Below are 15,905 nucleotides of genomic sequence, written 5' to 3'. Positions count from 1 at the left end.
GCCAGGCCATCAGGCCCATTCTGGGCTTTTCCAGAAGGGTGAGTCTGAGTTGAGGAAAGAGGCCCTCCTTTTTATGAGGGCTTAGAAGGTTGGGGGAGGAAAGGGGGCAAAGGGGTGAAGGGGTGGGTCTTGGCCACCAGATTTGTACCATGTAAATAAAAAGCCCTTTCCAATTTCTCTTCCCCAGGTCTGAAGCCAGTCTTGTAGAGGGCTGGAGTGGATGTTGGACGACTAGAACCCTGGGCTTTGCAGGGTGCTGGGAGCTGGAAGTCTTCACCATGGCCTGTCAGGAGAAGCCCCTGGGGGCTGGTCTACCATGCTGACCAGTGGTTGGATAGAGTGCCTGCTGAGGTCAAGAGATGCAGCCGCCAATTCCTGGACAACCTAAAAGCCTCACAAGCTTCAAGTCTCCAAGGACTCTCCAAATCCCAGGATCTCCCTGCCATCACATCCTAGAATTTAAAACCTGAGAACATCAAGTTCAGGAAAGCTTGGGGATTTCAAAGCCCAGCACCAAAGAAAGCGGGACCCACACTCGCCAGCTCTGTGATCTTGGGCAAGTTGCTTGACTACTTATACCTCCATTTCCCTCATCTGTATAACAGGAATACAATAATGATGAGATGGAGCTCAAGGGGCCATGGTGAGGATTGAACATGATCACTTGTGAGACATGTTCAGCACTGTATCTGACCCATGGAAAATTCAAGATAAACATCAGCTACTGAGATGATGGCGGATATTTGGAATCCTAAATCCTTGGAAACTGGGGCCTTTTGAAGTAAAAGACCCCAAAGGCTGAGGGCCTCAGAAGCATCAGGCCATGATATTCCTGAAACAAGAGGGTCAGGGTCCCAGTGGGCCTCTGGGGTTCATCGTGAGGATGGATGCATTAATATTGGGGACCTGCTAGGGACCTTCCCAGTGGGACAGTGGCTGGGTCAGGGCACTCAAGCCCTAAAATGTGATGAGGCGAGACTTTTCTCTCTTTCCTCATTCAGTAGCTGTCAGTAGATTCTGGGAGCCAGGGATTCTCCGACTCTTCGAGTCCATGAATTTTAGGGGATGACGGTGGGCTCTCCGCTTTCTCCTCCATGAAGTAACTTACATACCCCTCACCCTCTGTGGGAGGGGTGTTGCAGGGGGTGCAGAACTCCCCTCGCTGGGTAGTTCAAGCAATGGGGACCATATCAATTCCATCTATAGGGAAACTGAGGCCTGGAGTAGGGCGAGGCCTCTGGGAACCCAGCCCTATTCTGTCTCTTTCCCTGGCATTTCCCATCCACACATAGAGCTTCAGATTCTCTTTCTTTCCCCAGAGACCCTCAAATATCCTCTCACTCACAGAATGGTGTCTCTGCCTGCCTCGGGTTGGCCCTGTGATTTATTTTAGTTCTTTTCCCTTGTTTTTTTTTTTTCAAACTCTATACACTTTTGTTTTAAAAACTGTGGTTTCTCATGAGCCCTATTATCTCATTGATACCTCTCACCTCTGTGGTGAGGGGAAGAAATCATATTTTCAGATGACTCGTAAAGGGCAAAGAAAAAAACCCAAAATTTCAAAATTTCCGTTTAAGTCTCATAATCAAGAAAAGGAGAAACACAGAGAGAGAGAGAAAAAAAACTATGAGAACCCCCCCCCCACCCCGTGATTATCAGCGCACACACTCATCGAAAAAAAATTTGGATTATTAGAAGAGAGAGGTCTGCGGCTTCCACACCGTACAGCGTGGTTTTTCTTCTCGGTATAAAAGCAAAGTTGTTTTTGATACGTGACAGTTTCCCACAAGCCAGGCTGATCCTTTTCTGTCAGTCCACTTCACCAAGGTGAGTGTCCCCGCTCTCCCCTACCAGATGTGGGCCCCATTGGAGGAGATGGCAGGGAGGTAGGCACGGCGGGGGGGGTCAGGGGCCCTCTGGTACAGTGGGATGTACCCAGCTACCGTGATTCCAGCCAGGTAAGGTCTTTAAAAAAATAATAATAGAATAAATGGCAGAAGACTTAAAGGTGAAGTACTTAATGCATGGGCAGGGGCAAAAATAAATGAATTCATCAATTGATACGTAGATTGATAGGATTTTTAAAATATGTCAGCTGCCAGTCTTTATGGATTTCAGAGCTTTGAACAACTTGAAATGCTGTCCAGGTGCAACTGAAAATTTCAACTGCATCTCTCTCATCTCTTTGTCTCTTAGCTCTTGATGCCTCTCATCCTTCTCTGTCTCTCTGCTCACGCTGTCTTGCTCTTTTACATGTTTCTCTGCCTCTCTTTCTCCCACCATCTGTCTGTCGCTACACTCAGACTCTCTTTCCCCGCATCTCTCCTGGCCTCTGACCATCTCCCCTATCTCTGTCTCCTCCATCTTGACCACACTCCATCGATCTCCTTTCCTCCATCTCTCCCGCTCTCTTTTCTTGCCTTCCCCCACCTGCCTTCCCAGCCAGCATCCAGCCTAGAGCTTTGTACACAGCTGGCGTTTAATAATAGTAATGTCGCCGAGGACCTTTACATTTTATGAGAGTGAGCATCAGTTCTGTTCACCCTGGTAGCAGGAGGATTGCAAGGTGCCGGGGCAAGCTGAGCACTTAACTGAACTTTGCTTGTATCGCTTTAGAGGAGACCCTTGGGGCGGGGGGGCAGGGAGCACCTCACACCATTGTCAACCGTAGTTTAGCTGTGTGGACCTACCCCAGGACTGCATGTGTGTGACCAGAGTCCATATTCAGGAAGCAAACAGGTTGTTCAGGGCTGGGGTGAGCTCGATTCTGCAGGCTTAGCACAGCGTTTGGCACACAGTAAGTGCTCACGAAGTGTTAGCTATTAGTATTTCTGTAACCAAATTAGAATCATGCTATATATTGGTTTTATTCCTGCTTTATTCAATTAACAGTAGTGTTTTTGAAGCTTACTAAAAATTGTTTGAACACATGATCTTTCATGATGGACAAGACTGTCCTCACATCAGCATGAACTTTGATTGATTTGACCAAGTGCCGATTGTTGGACATTCCGGTTGTTTCTCGTTTTTTTCTATAAACATCCCTGACTGCTTCCTTGGATTCCTGAAAAGGGAGTTGCTGGGGCAAAGGGGGCGTGCATTTTTAAAGTTTATGACCCTCTCTGCAAATTCTCCTTCCAAAAGGTTGTCCTATTTTATGCTCCCTCTACTTAAGCTAACCCTAGGTGAGTATTATTATGTTTTAATTATTTCCCAACATGACAGGTAAGAAAAACACATTATCACATTGTTGAAATTTGCATCTTGTGATTACTTTTACTATTTATTGGCCATTCGTGCTTTTTTTTTTTTTTTTTTGGTTGTCTGGTCATGTCCTTACTCCTAATAGGGTGTTCATCTTATTTTTCTCTTATTGATTTGCCACAGCTCTTTATTTGGAATGGTTATTAACCTTTCATCAGCCATTACATATATAGCAAATATTTTCCCCAATTCATCATTTGTTTTTTTCTATTTGTTTATGGTGTTTTTTGTGATGCTTATGATGGTTTTATACAGTCAAATAGGTTAGTCTTTTTTTCTGTGGCTTCTGTCTCTGGTTTTGTGCTTAGAAAGTCCTTTCCTACTTGAAAATGAGATAAATGTTCACTTATGTTGGCTTCTAGTCTCTTTTATGGCTTCATTTTTTCCATTTACTATAGAGGTTAAGAGTGTGGGTACTGGAGCCAGACTGTCTGGGACAAACCCAGCGTCACCCCAAGCCCTATGTGTGATTTTTAGCCAGGCACTTAACCTCTCCATACCTCCATTTCCTCATATGTACTGCAATGATTATAATAGTACCTTCCTCAGGAGTCTTTCTTTAGATTAAAATTTTTAACCACAGTAAATACTTAGCACAAGGCCTGACACACAATAAACCCAAGATCAGCATTAGGTGTTAAAACTTATATCTTGAATGGATCTGGGCATTTTAGGGTATATGATGATGGTGACATTTCAAACTGGGCAGGGAGGGGTTGTTAGGATAATGGACTGACTATTCACTCAATAACTTTATCTTCTCCCTAATTATCTCAGACACATTTGTTAAACAATCCATCCTCCATGGTCCTCCAGTTTGAAATGCCACATTCATCACAAATTCAGTTCTCTCCATATGTGGGTCCATGTCCAAGCTTTCTATTCTGTTCTCTTCCCCAGTATCTGTTCTTATACCAGGACCACACTGTTTTGCTGATTGTTGCTTTGCAATACAATTCAATACCCAGCCATGGGCGTCCCTGGCACCTTGCCCTTCTTTATTCTTGATTATTTCAGGCAGCATCAGTTGAACCAGCCAGAGACCAGCAAATGTTCTTATTTGAGGCAATCCTCCTCTCGCACACATGCACTCTGGCTCTCCATGCATGTGTCCATTTCTCTCAATGTCTCTCACTATCTCTTGTTCTCTCTTGCTCGCTCTTTGTGTGTGTCTCTTTGTCTCTATGTATCCCTATCTCTCAGCCAGTCCCCTGGATAGAGGGGCACTTGTCAACTTGAAGCCCTGCAGACACCTAATGACTTAACCAGACACAGCGTAGAAGGGCCCTGGCCCTTGTCTACTCCACGCCTCTCCGTGCTCAGTGTAGAAGGGCAAATTGAAGACCAGAGATCTCAGGGCCTCACCGAAATGCAGCGGCAGAGTTGAAATCCAAGCCTAGATCTCAGGACTCTAGGTGGGACCCTGGTTCTGGCTCTCTCCCCAACTGCAGGCCTCAGTTTACCCCTCAGCACCCAGAAGGGGGAAGGGGAACCTGGGCTACCATTCCCCCTTCTGCCTTCTCACACATTGGACCCCAACTTCCCACAGGTTGGACGATCCACAATCACAGTGTGGGGCCCAGCCTCACAAGAGCTGGGCTAGGTGAGGCCCCGGACTCCATAGGTCAGGAGGCCTAGTTGGCCAGAGCGTGGTGATGATGGAGGCATGTCAGTCAGTCAGGCTGTGTGTCCCCAAGAGCTGGTGCTGGTACCCAAAAACCTTGATTGTGGGGCCCCTCTAGAGAGTCTGATGATGGGCTCTGTATTGGCGAAGGCTGAGGCTTTTCCAGCTCCCCCCATGAGGCCCAGACCAAAGGCACACCAGCCTCAACCTCCTCCTCCCCCTGTTGCCATCTCTGGTGGAGTGGCCATGTATTTGGGAACGTTGTTCCAGAGTGGACAGGGAGACTGAGGCCCTAGGGAGGCTGGCTGTGTTTCCAGGCCTGGTAGGCAAGAGGCCCTATGAAGCAGCAAACTGCCTGACTTTCAGGTGGTTCCAAGGAGTTTGGACACCAGGGACACTGGCCTACACATACTGAGACATTGGGACCGTAGACCCCACAGTCTGTGGTTTTGAGATTCTAGGATCCTTTAAATCTAAGAAATGCTGCTCTATGATTCTGAGGTCCTGGTGTTATACTATTTGAAGACCCCAGGGGTCCCAGTATCTGTGGAGCCTGCCTGGCAGTCTCAGAGCTTCAAACCTGGGTCCTCTCCACAACCCAAGAAGGGCCAGGTCTTCAGAGCTAGGGGCTTGTCACAGTGGCCAGATGGACATCACCTACCACATCCACCAGCACCCATGTCACCCCACCTGGGCCAAGCCTGCTGCAGGACAGGGCAGCCAGTTCTCGGAACGAAACCTGTGGGGTGGGGTATCTGCCCTCTTCTCTTCCTCCGTGGTGTCGATGAAGCCCGGCGCATCCGGCCGCCATGACGTCAATGGCGGAAAAATCTGGGCAAGTCGGGGGCTGTGACAACAGGGCCCAGATGCAGACCCCGATATGAAAACATAATCTGTGTCCCAGAAACATCCCCCATTCAGCTTCTGAGAAACCCAGTCAGAAAGGGACGTCCCAACAGACAGTGCAGGAAGCCGGCTGCCCAGCCCGGCCCTCTAGGTCCTCTACCCCCAGACAGATCATCTCCATGTCCCTGTCTGAGAATGTATCTATGCTTTGCTGAGTCAGGCCATCCCACATGTGTTTGGGGAGAATTCTTAGCTCTGGCCAAGTGTCCAGGCAGCTTCAGAAGTGACCGCAGGCCAGCCACATGGGCCAGGCCAGAGTGGTGGAAAACATCCATTTGCACCGAAATCGGTATTAGTTTGTTCTGGCTGCTATAACAAAGTACCACAACTGAGTGGCTTCAGCAACAGAAATTAATCATCTCACAGTTCTGGAGGCCAGAGTCCAAGATCAAGGTGTTGCCAGGGTTGGTGCCTTCTGGGGGCCATAAGGGAGAAGCTGCTCCAGGCCTCTCCCCCAGCTTCTGGTGGTTGCTGGCGATCTTTGTTATTCCTTGGCTTGAAGGAGCATCACCCCATCTCTGGCTTCATTCATTCACTCACCTTCTCATCTCACCAGTGCTCTCCCAGGCCCTTGTTCGGAGCCTCCACAGACCCACACTCCTGTTTCTCACGCAGTAATGTTCTAAGCCCCCAGGAGACTAAGAACTTAATACCTGGATTCTCACACTCATCTTCCTCAGCACCACAGCTCTGAAAACCACCCCCAGGAGGTGACAGCAAAGAAAGGAAGGAGCAACTACTCCCCCAGAACCCTTCTATACTCCCCCGGGCTGCTCTCAGCAGCTGTGTGCCCAACTTAGTGCTGTGAGGTGGAACGGGGAGATGGAGACAGACACACAGACACACACACACACACACACACCAGAGAGTTTATAAAATGTGCACACAGAAACACTTCCTAAAGAAAGAAGTGGAGTTCTCAAGTCGCTATGGGACTACGGAACTCGGCATCTGAGCATCCCCTTCTGTATAATGGGGTTGGCTGGGCAGTCCCTTCCAGCTCTGGCTTCCTCTCAGACCAGGATTATAGGATCCTGAAAAGCCAGTGCTTCCCTCGGGGAGTGGAAGGTTCTGGGGCTCAGCAGGGGGCCCGGAGCCATTGTGGAGGGCTTTCAAGGTGAGGACAATAGAAGAGCAGGTCTTGCGTGGCTTGGACAGGGAAAGAGGAGAAGGAGTGGGCATTTGAGGCAGGGGGTGTAGCATGAGCCAGGCTTGAGGGCCAGAAATTGGGGTGAACTCTGATGGGGGCTGGGTAGAGAAGCTTCTACAGGCCCCAGCTCAAGAGACCCCGTCTCTCCTCCTCTCTGTCACTTGCCATGCTGGATCCGTGCATGATCACACTCCTGGACTCGCCTCCTTGCCCTGAGATCCAGACCCCCGTATTCAGCTGCCCCCTCAGCTCCTCCACTCACATATTTAATGCCAGACTCTTCATGTCTATCCACACCTGCACTTTTGCACCCAATCCAACTCCCCGCCATGTCCCCCATCTCAGGTAATGTCAGCTCGGTCCTTCCAGCTGCTCAAGCTAAAACCCATGTCACTTTGACTCTCCCTCTTGCCCACTACATCCAAGCTGCTAGCACTGCTCCTGATCCAGCTTCAGATTAAGTCTCAGAATCTACCCACTTCTCACCTTCTCCACTGCCACCAGCCCATTCTGTGCCAGCATCATCACTTGCCAGGACTGTTACAATAGCCTCCTCACTAGCCCCACTCACAGCAGCCAGATGAATCTTTTGAGTCCATGCCTAGTCACTGGGGCAAAATAGGACTCCCAGGAGAAAGTCCGAGACCAGCTCCGGCAAGATGAGCAAACACAGCCTGTGCAGGGTGCAGGGAGGGCCAGAGGCCTGAGGCTTGAAACAGCTCTCAAGTGGAGGGGGAAACAACCATTGCCCTCATAGAGGACACATCCACACCAGGGCTGTGCTAGCGTGGGCAGGCAAGCCAGGTGCTGGACCTCTGCACGTGGGGCATGTGTGGGTATGTACATGTACCTGTGTTCTTGGTGTGTGTGTGTGTGTGTGTGTCCAGAGCTGGGGTGCAACTATGGGGCCCCTCGGGACATGTCCCAGCCAATGCCTGCTTTGACCAGAGGAGTGTCCACGTGGTTCAGGTGGTCGAGTATCTCATACCGCCCTAGCACACGTGTGACTCCTTTCCCCTATTGTCTAACGCAGCCTGCCCTTGGACAAGGACCCGATGCCCAACCCCAGGACTGGCAAGCCCTCGGCCCTTTCCTTGGCCCTTGGCCCATCCCCAGGAGCCTCGCCCAGCTGGAGGGCTGCACCCAAAGCCTCAGACCTGCTGGGGGCCCGGGCCCCAGGGGGAACCTTCCAGGGCCGAGATCTTCGAGGCGGGGCCCATGCCTCCTCTTCCTCCTTGAACCCCATGCCACCATCGCAGCTGCAGGTGAGGGCCTGGGCCCAGGATGGGGCAGGCAGGGTGGGGTACCTGGACCTACAGGTGCCGACCTTTACTGTGGCACTGGGCGGGAGGGGGGCTGGCTGGGGCACAGGAAGTGGTTTCTGGGTCCCAGGCAAGTCTGTGACTTATGCAGATGTTGCAGGGCCAAGAAAATCCCCACCTGCCAGGCCTCAGAGATTGGAGGCTCTCCCCGACCTCCCAATCCCTGTCTCAGGAGAGGAGGAGGCCGTATTGTAGTCCCATGAGCACAGCTATGTGTCCCCATCCCCATGTGACAAGAGGAGAGGACTGGGGCCAAGTAGGTGAGGTGACAGGGCTGAGGCCAGCTCTGCAACTTATTAGCTGTTTGATCTTTAAAAAGTTACTCGATCTCCATGAGCCTCAGTTTCCATACGTGTAAAAGGGGGATGATCATAGCATCTACCATGTGGGCTTGCAATGCAGAGTATTTGAATTAGACACAGAACAGTGAGGATCAGGATGGCCTCTCACCCACCTGCCTTTCTGCCCAGCTGCCCACACTGCCCCTAGTCATGGTGGCACCCTCCGGGGCACGGCTGGGCCCCTTGCCCCACTTACAGGCACTCCTCCAGGACAGGCCACATTTCATGCACCAGGTATGGACGGTGAATGGGCAGGGAGGAGGGAGCAGGTGGGAGAACTGTGGGGAGGGGCCCCGAGTCAGGCTGAACCACAGCCCACATGTGCCCCCCAGCTCTCAACGGTGGATGCCCACGCCCGGACCCCTGTGCTGCAGGTGCACCCCCTGGAGAGCCCAGCCATGATCAGCCTCCCACCACCCACCACTGCCACTGGGGTCTTCTCCCTCAAGGCCCGGCCTGGCCTCCCACCTGGTAACACCTCAGCCCGTACCCCATGGCTTCACAGAACCCCCAAGTCCCCAGATCCTTGGCTGTGAGCAGTGTAGGCTATTCTGAATTGCAGTACTCTAGGGGTCAAAGGTGTCAGGTCTCAGAGGCTTGGAAACTCCAACCTCCAAAAAACATCAGGTGCAGAACCTTAAAGATGCAGAATGTCAAAATCACAAAACCACAGAGCTTTACAAAGCTAGTCAAAATGTCAGCACCTGCGAATGGCCGTCTTTAAGCTTCTCTGCCAGAAGCCTGGGACTTTGGGGACAGCAGAGCCCCCTGGGAGTCAGAGTTTTCGAGGCTCAGGAGGGTGGGAAGCTCAAAATGAGAGGCCTTGTGGGCCAAGCTCCAGAGCCCAGCCCACAGCCTCCAGAGGTGCCCTGTCCCCACCCACAGGGATCAACGTGGCCAGCCTGGAATGGGTGTCCAGGGAGCCGGCACTGCTCTGCACCTTCCCAAATCCTGGTGCACCCAGGAAGGACAGGTCAGTGGACAGGGCTGGGAAGGATCCTCGCCCTCCTATCCCCTCCCCTGACACCCTCTGTCCCCCCAGCACCCTTTCGGCTGTGCCCCAGAGCTCCTACCCACTGCTGGCAAATGGTGTCTGCAAGTGGCCCGGATGTGAGAAGGTCTTCGAAGAGCCAGAGGACTTCCTCAAGTGAGTGGCCCAGGCCTGTGCCAGTCCACCGGCCCTGGCTTGTGGGGAGAGGTCTGGGGTGCAGATCTCAGCTCAGGCTTCATCCCAATAAGTAGTAAGATGCAAGAGCTAAACTCTGAGACTGTGGGTTCAAATCCCAGCTCCATCCCTGACTGGCTGTGTGACCTTGGACAAATTACTTAGCTTCTCTCGACCTCAGTTTTCTCGTATGTATAATAAGAAATGTTTGTGCTGTTATTTACCCCCATTTTACAGACAAGGAGACTGAGGCCAAAGAGGTTAAGTGTCTTGATCAAAATCTCCCAGTTCCTGAGTGACAGAGCTGGGATTTGAACCCATGTAGCCAAGCTCTAGAATCTGCACTCCTAACTGCTTTGCCCTGCTACTCCTCATGCCAACATGCCAGCCTTATTCCACTGTCCCCAAAGTTCTAGCTCCTCTAGATGGCTGCTGCTGCCTCCCCTCAGTCCCCCCATATGTCTCTCTCTCTCTCTCTCTCTCTCTCTCTCTCACACACACACACACACAAATACACACCACACTACACACAACCCTTAACAGCAACCCCACATGTCCTGTCCTCCTTGCAGCCAGGCCTTTGCACAGGCCGTCCCTCCACCCAGAATGCTTTGCCCACTCTCACCTCCCTGGCCCATTCTCAGCTCACCACACTTCCAACATTATCTCCAGCACTCTGGCCAGGCTCAAGTGGTGAGTTCAGTCCTGACATGCAGTAGGTGCTGAGTGGCATGTGTTAAGGGAACGAGGGGTGTGAGAGGGAGACTGAGGTAGAGAGGGGAGGGGAGCTGGGGCTCAGAGGAGAGAACTCCCAGAGGGTCTGGGCCCTCCCCATTCAGAGCATTGAGCCAGACCAGGCCTGTCGTGGTCACCTGCATGGAATCTTCTCCCTACTTAGGCACTGCCAGGCGGACCATCTTCTGGATGAGAAGGGCAGGGCACAATGTCTCCTCCAGAGAGAGATGGTACAGTCTCTGGAGCAGCAGGTAATGCCAGGGCGGTGGAGGGTAAGGGATAGGGATAGTGTGCAAAACCTTCTGTCCACCATGTGCCAGAAACCAAGTTCACCTGGGACGAGGGCTGGTATAAAGGAAGGAAGAGGAGCGGGCACTCCCAGGGAAGACCGTAGCCTGGGCAAAGATGTGGCAGAGAAGGGCCAGGCTGAGCCCTCATGTTTGTGCCATTTCACAGCTGGTGCTGGAGAAGGAGAAGCTGAGTGCCATGCAGGCCCACCTGGCTGGGAAAATGGCACTGACCAAGGCTTCATCTGTGGTGAGCGACCCCAGGACTGGTGGTGGCAGACTCAGACTGCTGGGGGGCAGGGAGGAGGTCTGCAGGGTGCAGGGAACCTAACCTCACATTCAGGTCCTGAGAGCTAGGGGCCCCTGTCCCCAGCTCCAAACATGCCCAGACCTGGAAATCTGTCCCCCTCTACTTACAAACCCTCTGACCCCGGCTGGGCGTGGTGGCTCACGCCTGTAATCCCAGCACTTTGGGAGGCCAAGGCGGGTGGATCACGAGGTCAGGAGTTCAAGACCAGCCTCGCCAAGATGGTGAAACCCTGTCTCTACTAAAAGTACAAAAAATTAGCCAGGCGTGGTGGCAGGTGTCTGTAGTCCCAACTACTCGGGAGGCTGAGGCAGAGAATTGCTTGAACCTGGGAGGCGGAGGTTGCAGTGAGCCGAGATCATACCACTGCACTCCAGCCTAGGCGACAGATCAAGACTCCGTCTCAAGAAAAAAAAAAAAACCCTCTGACTCTAAGATCCCCAAACACTGTGATCCTGAGTTGTTAAAGCAAATGCGAATAGCCAGACTTGCCAGATGCAGGCTGTGTGCCAGCAGGACCAGCTATGTAACCTGCAGGGCCCCTTGTTCAGATTTCAAGATGGCGACCACAGAGCATTAAACAAAGCACAGGGTGCCACATAACCACATAGGTCACACGCCCGTGAAGCCAGCCCTGGAGGCCAGGCACTGTTTCTGAGCGCTTTGCTGGTGGTAATTTATTTCTCATGATGCGAATGTACAGATGAGGAATATTGAGGCCAGGGGGGTTTAGGTGACTTTCCCAAGGTCACGGTTGGGTGGTAAAGAGCCCTATTCAACCCCAGTTCATGGTCCCAGCATCAGTGGCCACATACGACATCCACACCTGCGCTCTAATAAATACGGCTCATGCTGTTTTGTGGGATTCCACCTCAGACTGGAATTTAGAAGAGGGCGTCCTTGCTTTGAAAAACACTGATTTAAAAATAAAGTGGAGCCAGGCGCAGTGGCTCATGCCTGTAATCCCAGCACTTTGGGAGGCTGAAGCGGGTGGATCACATGAGGTCAGGAGTTCGAGACCAGCCTGGCTAACATGGTGAAACCCCATCTCTACCAAAAATACAAAAATTAGCTAGGCGTAGTGACGGGCACCTGTAGTCCCAGCTACTCGGGAGGCTGAGGCAGAAGACTTGCTTGAATCTGGGAGGTGGGGGTTGCAGTGAGCCGAGATTGCACCACTGCACTCCAGCCTGGGTGACAGAGCAAGACTCAGTATCAAAAAAAATAAAAAACATAAAATAAAAAGTAAAAAGTGGGAAGTTTAAGCCTCTGGGTCACCAGCCTCTCCCCCTCCCCCAGGCATCATCCGACAAGGGCTCCTGCTGCATCGTAGCTGCTGGCAGCCAAGGCCCTGTCGTCCCAGCCTGGTCTGGCCCCCGGGAGGCCCCTGACAGCCTGTTTGCTGTCCGGAGGCACCTGTGGGGTAGCCATGGAAACAGCACATTCCCAGGTAAGAATGGTCCTTGCACTACACGGTGCCCCCAAGCTCCTAATCCTGACAGGCTCTGGGTGGAGGGTGCAAAGGAGCTCCATGCTGCCACTTCCCACCACCACCACCACCGCAGCTGCCGCCACTCAGCCTTTGGGAAAATGCATCCGCTCACAAAAGCTTCCTTTCAGGATGTCCGTGGCCTGAAAGCCCCCCATATGGTCTCGAGTGTCGGGCCCCTAGCCCTGACTCCCTTGGGGATTGGGGCCATGCCTCACCCACTCTGGACTCCAGCTACTATATTCGGCCATCAGAAGGGAGGGACCCTGCTAAGTAATTGCAGGAGCACCTCCTTTCCTCCCCTGACCAAGGAAAATCGGGGTGGATTCGCCCAAGCTCACCTATCCACTGCTCTCCACCAGGCCTGGCCTGTGGGCTTAGCAGGGATCAGAGACCTTGACTGTCATCCTGGCTCTGCCATTTAACCTCTTGCATCCTTTGGTGTGCAAGTTACTCCGCTTCTTTTCAACCTCGGGGAGAACTACTTTGGCAGAAGTGGTGCAAAGAATAAATGATACAACTTATGTCAGGTGCTCAGCAAACAGTACCTGTGCCCGTGGACATGGGTGTTGACGGTGAGATCTCAGGCCTGTAGACTCACCTTGTACGGGGAGGAGACAGGGAGCTAGCTAGGAGGTCCTGCATGGGGCTTGATTCATCCCCACCCTCTGACAGAGTTCCTCCACAACATGGACTACTTCAAGTTCCACAACATGCGACCCCCTTTCACCTACGCCACGCTCATCCGCTGGGTAAGCAGGGCAGCTCGGCCCCAAGGAGGAGGAAGACAAAGATGGGGTGGGGGACCTGCCTCCCAAACTCCTGTCTCCCTCTGAGTACCCTCAGAGTGGGTTCCTCCATTCCCAAGCCCCAGCCCCAAGGATCCCCAAGCCGTGCCTCAAATGTGACCCCTCATGCTGGCTTCACCCCAAACCTGTCCGCGAATCCAAACCTAAACCACCATCCAGGCCAGAGCATGCCAAATTCTGACCCTAAACCTACCCCTTTCCAGATGTACACCTCAGCCCCATACCTAACCCTCTCCTGGACCCATAAAATAGCCTAAAGCTAACCCCATCTCTGCACCTTGCCCTAAACGTACCCCAGCTCTTACTCTAACTCCTTCCCCAGCCTTTATGCCAACCCAACCCCATCTCCTTCCCTGGCCCCAACGTACCCCAGTATGTCAATACACCCCCAACTGGGCACCATTCCCAACCTTTCCTTGTTACACCCATCTGATCCTTAACTTCATCACCCCATCCCAACTCCTTCATCTCAGCCTCCCCAGTGCCTTCTCAGAACCTTCATCCTAGCGCCACACCTAATCCCAAACCTGAACCTCACCCCTACATGATACCAGATATTCCCCGACTGTCTCTGAACTGAAACCCTGACCTAGCCCCATCCTGACTGATAGCCTCACTGCAATCATCATCGCTGACTCTGTAATCCCATTCCTGAATCCAAACTGATCAAATTCCCTGACCCTCAGCCTCACTCCACACCGAACCCCACAACTAACCTCATCCTTGCCCTGAGCCTAACCACCTAACCATGTCCCTGACATGTAAGATACTCGATAATTCAAACCATCTCTGGCTTCTGACCTAAAGCCAAGTCATCCCATCCCTCACCCCTAGACCCCCCACCTGAGTCCACCCCAGCCTGACTCTTAACCCACCCCTTCCCTGACCCTTAAGTTGGCCTGGCCCTTTACCCCTTCCAAATCCTTGACCCCACTTCTGACCCTTCACCTTCCCCAACCCTGAAATGTCACCTCCACAGAGAACCCCAACTCCAACTCCATCCCAGACCTTTCACCTCACTTCAGCCCTAGCCCTGAACAAGACCCCACTCCCAACCTCAGTCCTGATCCCTTACCTAATCCCAGAATAACCATACCCACACCCATCTAACCCTGCCCGACCCGACACTTCACCCCTTTTCTAACCCCATCTTTGACCCCATGCTTCACCCCACATCTAGTCCTGTCCCTGATTACCTGCCCCTACAATTCCGCCCCCATGTCAGATGGCTCGGGGTAGGTCATAGCCCCTCTAAACCCTAACTTTGGGGAACGTGCCCCTTACCCCACCCCCCAACTTCCAGGCCATCCTGGAGGCTCCAGAGAAGCAGCGGACACTCAATGAGATCTACCACTGGTTCACACGCATGTTTGCCTTCTTCAGAAACCATCCTGCCACCTGGAAGGTGAGCTCCTCTGAGGTGGCCGTGGCTGGGATGGCCTCAAGTGCCATCGCAGCTCAAAGTGGGCAGGCCTGGGTCTGGGCTCATAGGCACACTGGGGAGGAACGGGATGTGGGTTGTTGGTGGTGGCTGCTGGCCTCAGAGGTTGACGCCCACCTGCTCCCTGTCCCCGGCCTTCCACAGAACGCCATCCGCCACAACCTGAGTCTGCACAAGTGCTTTGTGCGGGTGGAGAGTGAGAAGGGGGCTGTGTGGACCGTGGATGAGCTGGAGTTCCGCAAGAAACGGAGCCAGAGGCCCAGCAGGTGTTCCAACCCTACACCTGGCCCCTGACCTCAAGATCAAGGAAAGGAGGATGGACGAACAGGGGCCAAACTGGTGGGAGGCAGAGGTGGTGGGGGCAGGGATGACAGGCCCTGGATGTGCCCACAGGGACCAAGAAGTGAGGTTTCCACTGTCTAGCCTGCCAGGGCCCCTGTTCCCCCACTGGCAGCCACCCCCTCCCCCATCATATCCTTTGCCCCAAGGCTGCTCAGAGGGGCCCCGGTCCTGGCCCCAGCCCCCACCTCCGCCCCAGACACACCCCCCAGTCGAGCCCTGCAGCCAAACAGAGCCTTCACAACCAGCCACACACAGCCTGCCTCAGCTGCTCGCACAGATTACTTCAGGGCTGGAAAAGTCACACAGATGCACAAAATGTCACAATCCTGTCCCTCACTCAACACAAACCCCAAAACACAGAGAGCCTGCCTCAGTACACTCAAACAACCTCAAAGCTGCATCATCACACAATCACACAAAAGCACAGCCCTGACAACCCACACACCCCAAGGCACGTACCCACAGCCAGCCTCAGGGCCCACAGGGGCACTGTCACACAGGGGTGTGCCCAGAGGCCTACACAGAAGCAGCGTCAGTATCCTCAGGATCTGAGGTCCCAACACATGCTCGCTCACACACACAGCCTGTTAGAATTCACCTGTGTATCTCACGCATATGCACACGCACAGCCCCCCAGTGGGTCTCTTGAGTCCCGTGCAGACACACACAGCCACACACACTGACTTGCCAAAAATACCCCGTGTCTCCCCTGCCACTCACCTC

The 15,905-nt window shown here is 52.9% G+C and overlaps 1 protein-coding gene across 1 annotated transcript; it reads left to right on the top strand.

Annotated features, from left to right (window-relative positions):
* Positions 1-10: 10 nt before the first annotated feature.
* FOXP3 (forkhead box P3) lies at positions 11-15,869 on the top strand. Its single transcript, XM_019019749.3, has 13 exons — positions 11-38; positions 188-1,827; positions 7,978-8,209; positions 8,737-8,841; positions 8,940-9,078; positions 9,493-9,580; positions 9,650-9,754; positions 10,671-10,758; positions 10,964-11,044; positions 12,401-12,551; positions 13,266-13,342; positions 14,703-14,804; positions 14,985-15,869. The coding sequence occupies exons 3-13, from the start codon at positions 8,000-8,002 to the stop codon at positions 15,132-15,134; spliced, it is 1,296 nt and encodes a 431-aa protein (XP_018875294.1). The 5' UTR covers positions 11-38; positions 188-1,827; positions 7,978-7,999; the 3' UTR covers positions 15,135-15,869.
* Positions 15,870-15,905: the final 36 nt, after the last annotated feature.

Source organism: Gorilla gorilla, chromosome X (genome assembly GCF_029281585.2).
Source record: "Gorilla gorilla gorilla isolate KB3781 chromosome X, NHGRI_mGorGor1-v2.1_pri, whole genome shotgun sequence".
In the NCBI taxonomy this organism is placed as follows: domain Eukaryota; kingdom Metazoa; phylum Chordata; class Mammalia; order Primates; family Hominidae; genus Gorilla; species Gorilla gorilla.
This window is presented reverse-complemented; position numbering and strand designations above follow the sequence as displayed.

What these genes read in the sequence shown, in the direction of transcription:
- FOXP3 (XM_019019749.3), top strand. Translation starts at nt 8,000, where the DNA reads ATGCCCAACCCCAGGACTGGCAAGCCCTCGGCCCTTTCCTTGGCCCTT. An exon ending in GGCCACATTTCATGCACCAG is followed by an intron (nt 8,842 to 8,939) that starts GTATGGACGGTG and finishes TGTGCCCCCCAG; the next exon opens with CTCTCAACGGTGGATGCCCA. An exon ending in CCGGCCTGGCCTCCCACCTG is followed by an intron (nt 9,079 to 9,492) that starts GTAACACCTCAG and finishes CCCCACCCACAG; the next exon opens with GGATCAACGTGGCCAGCCTG.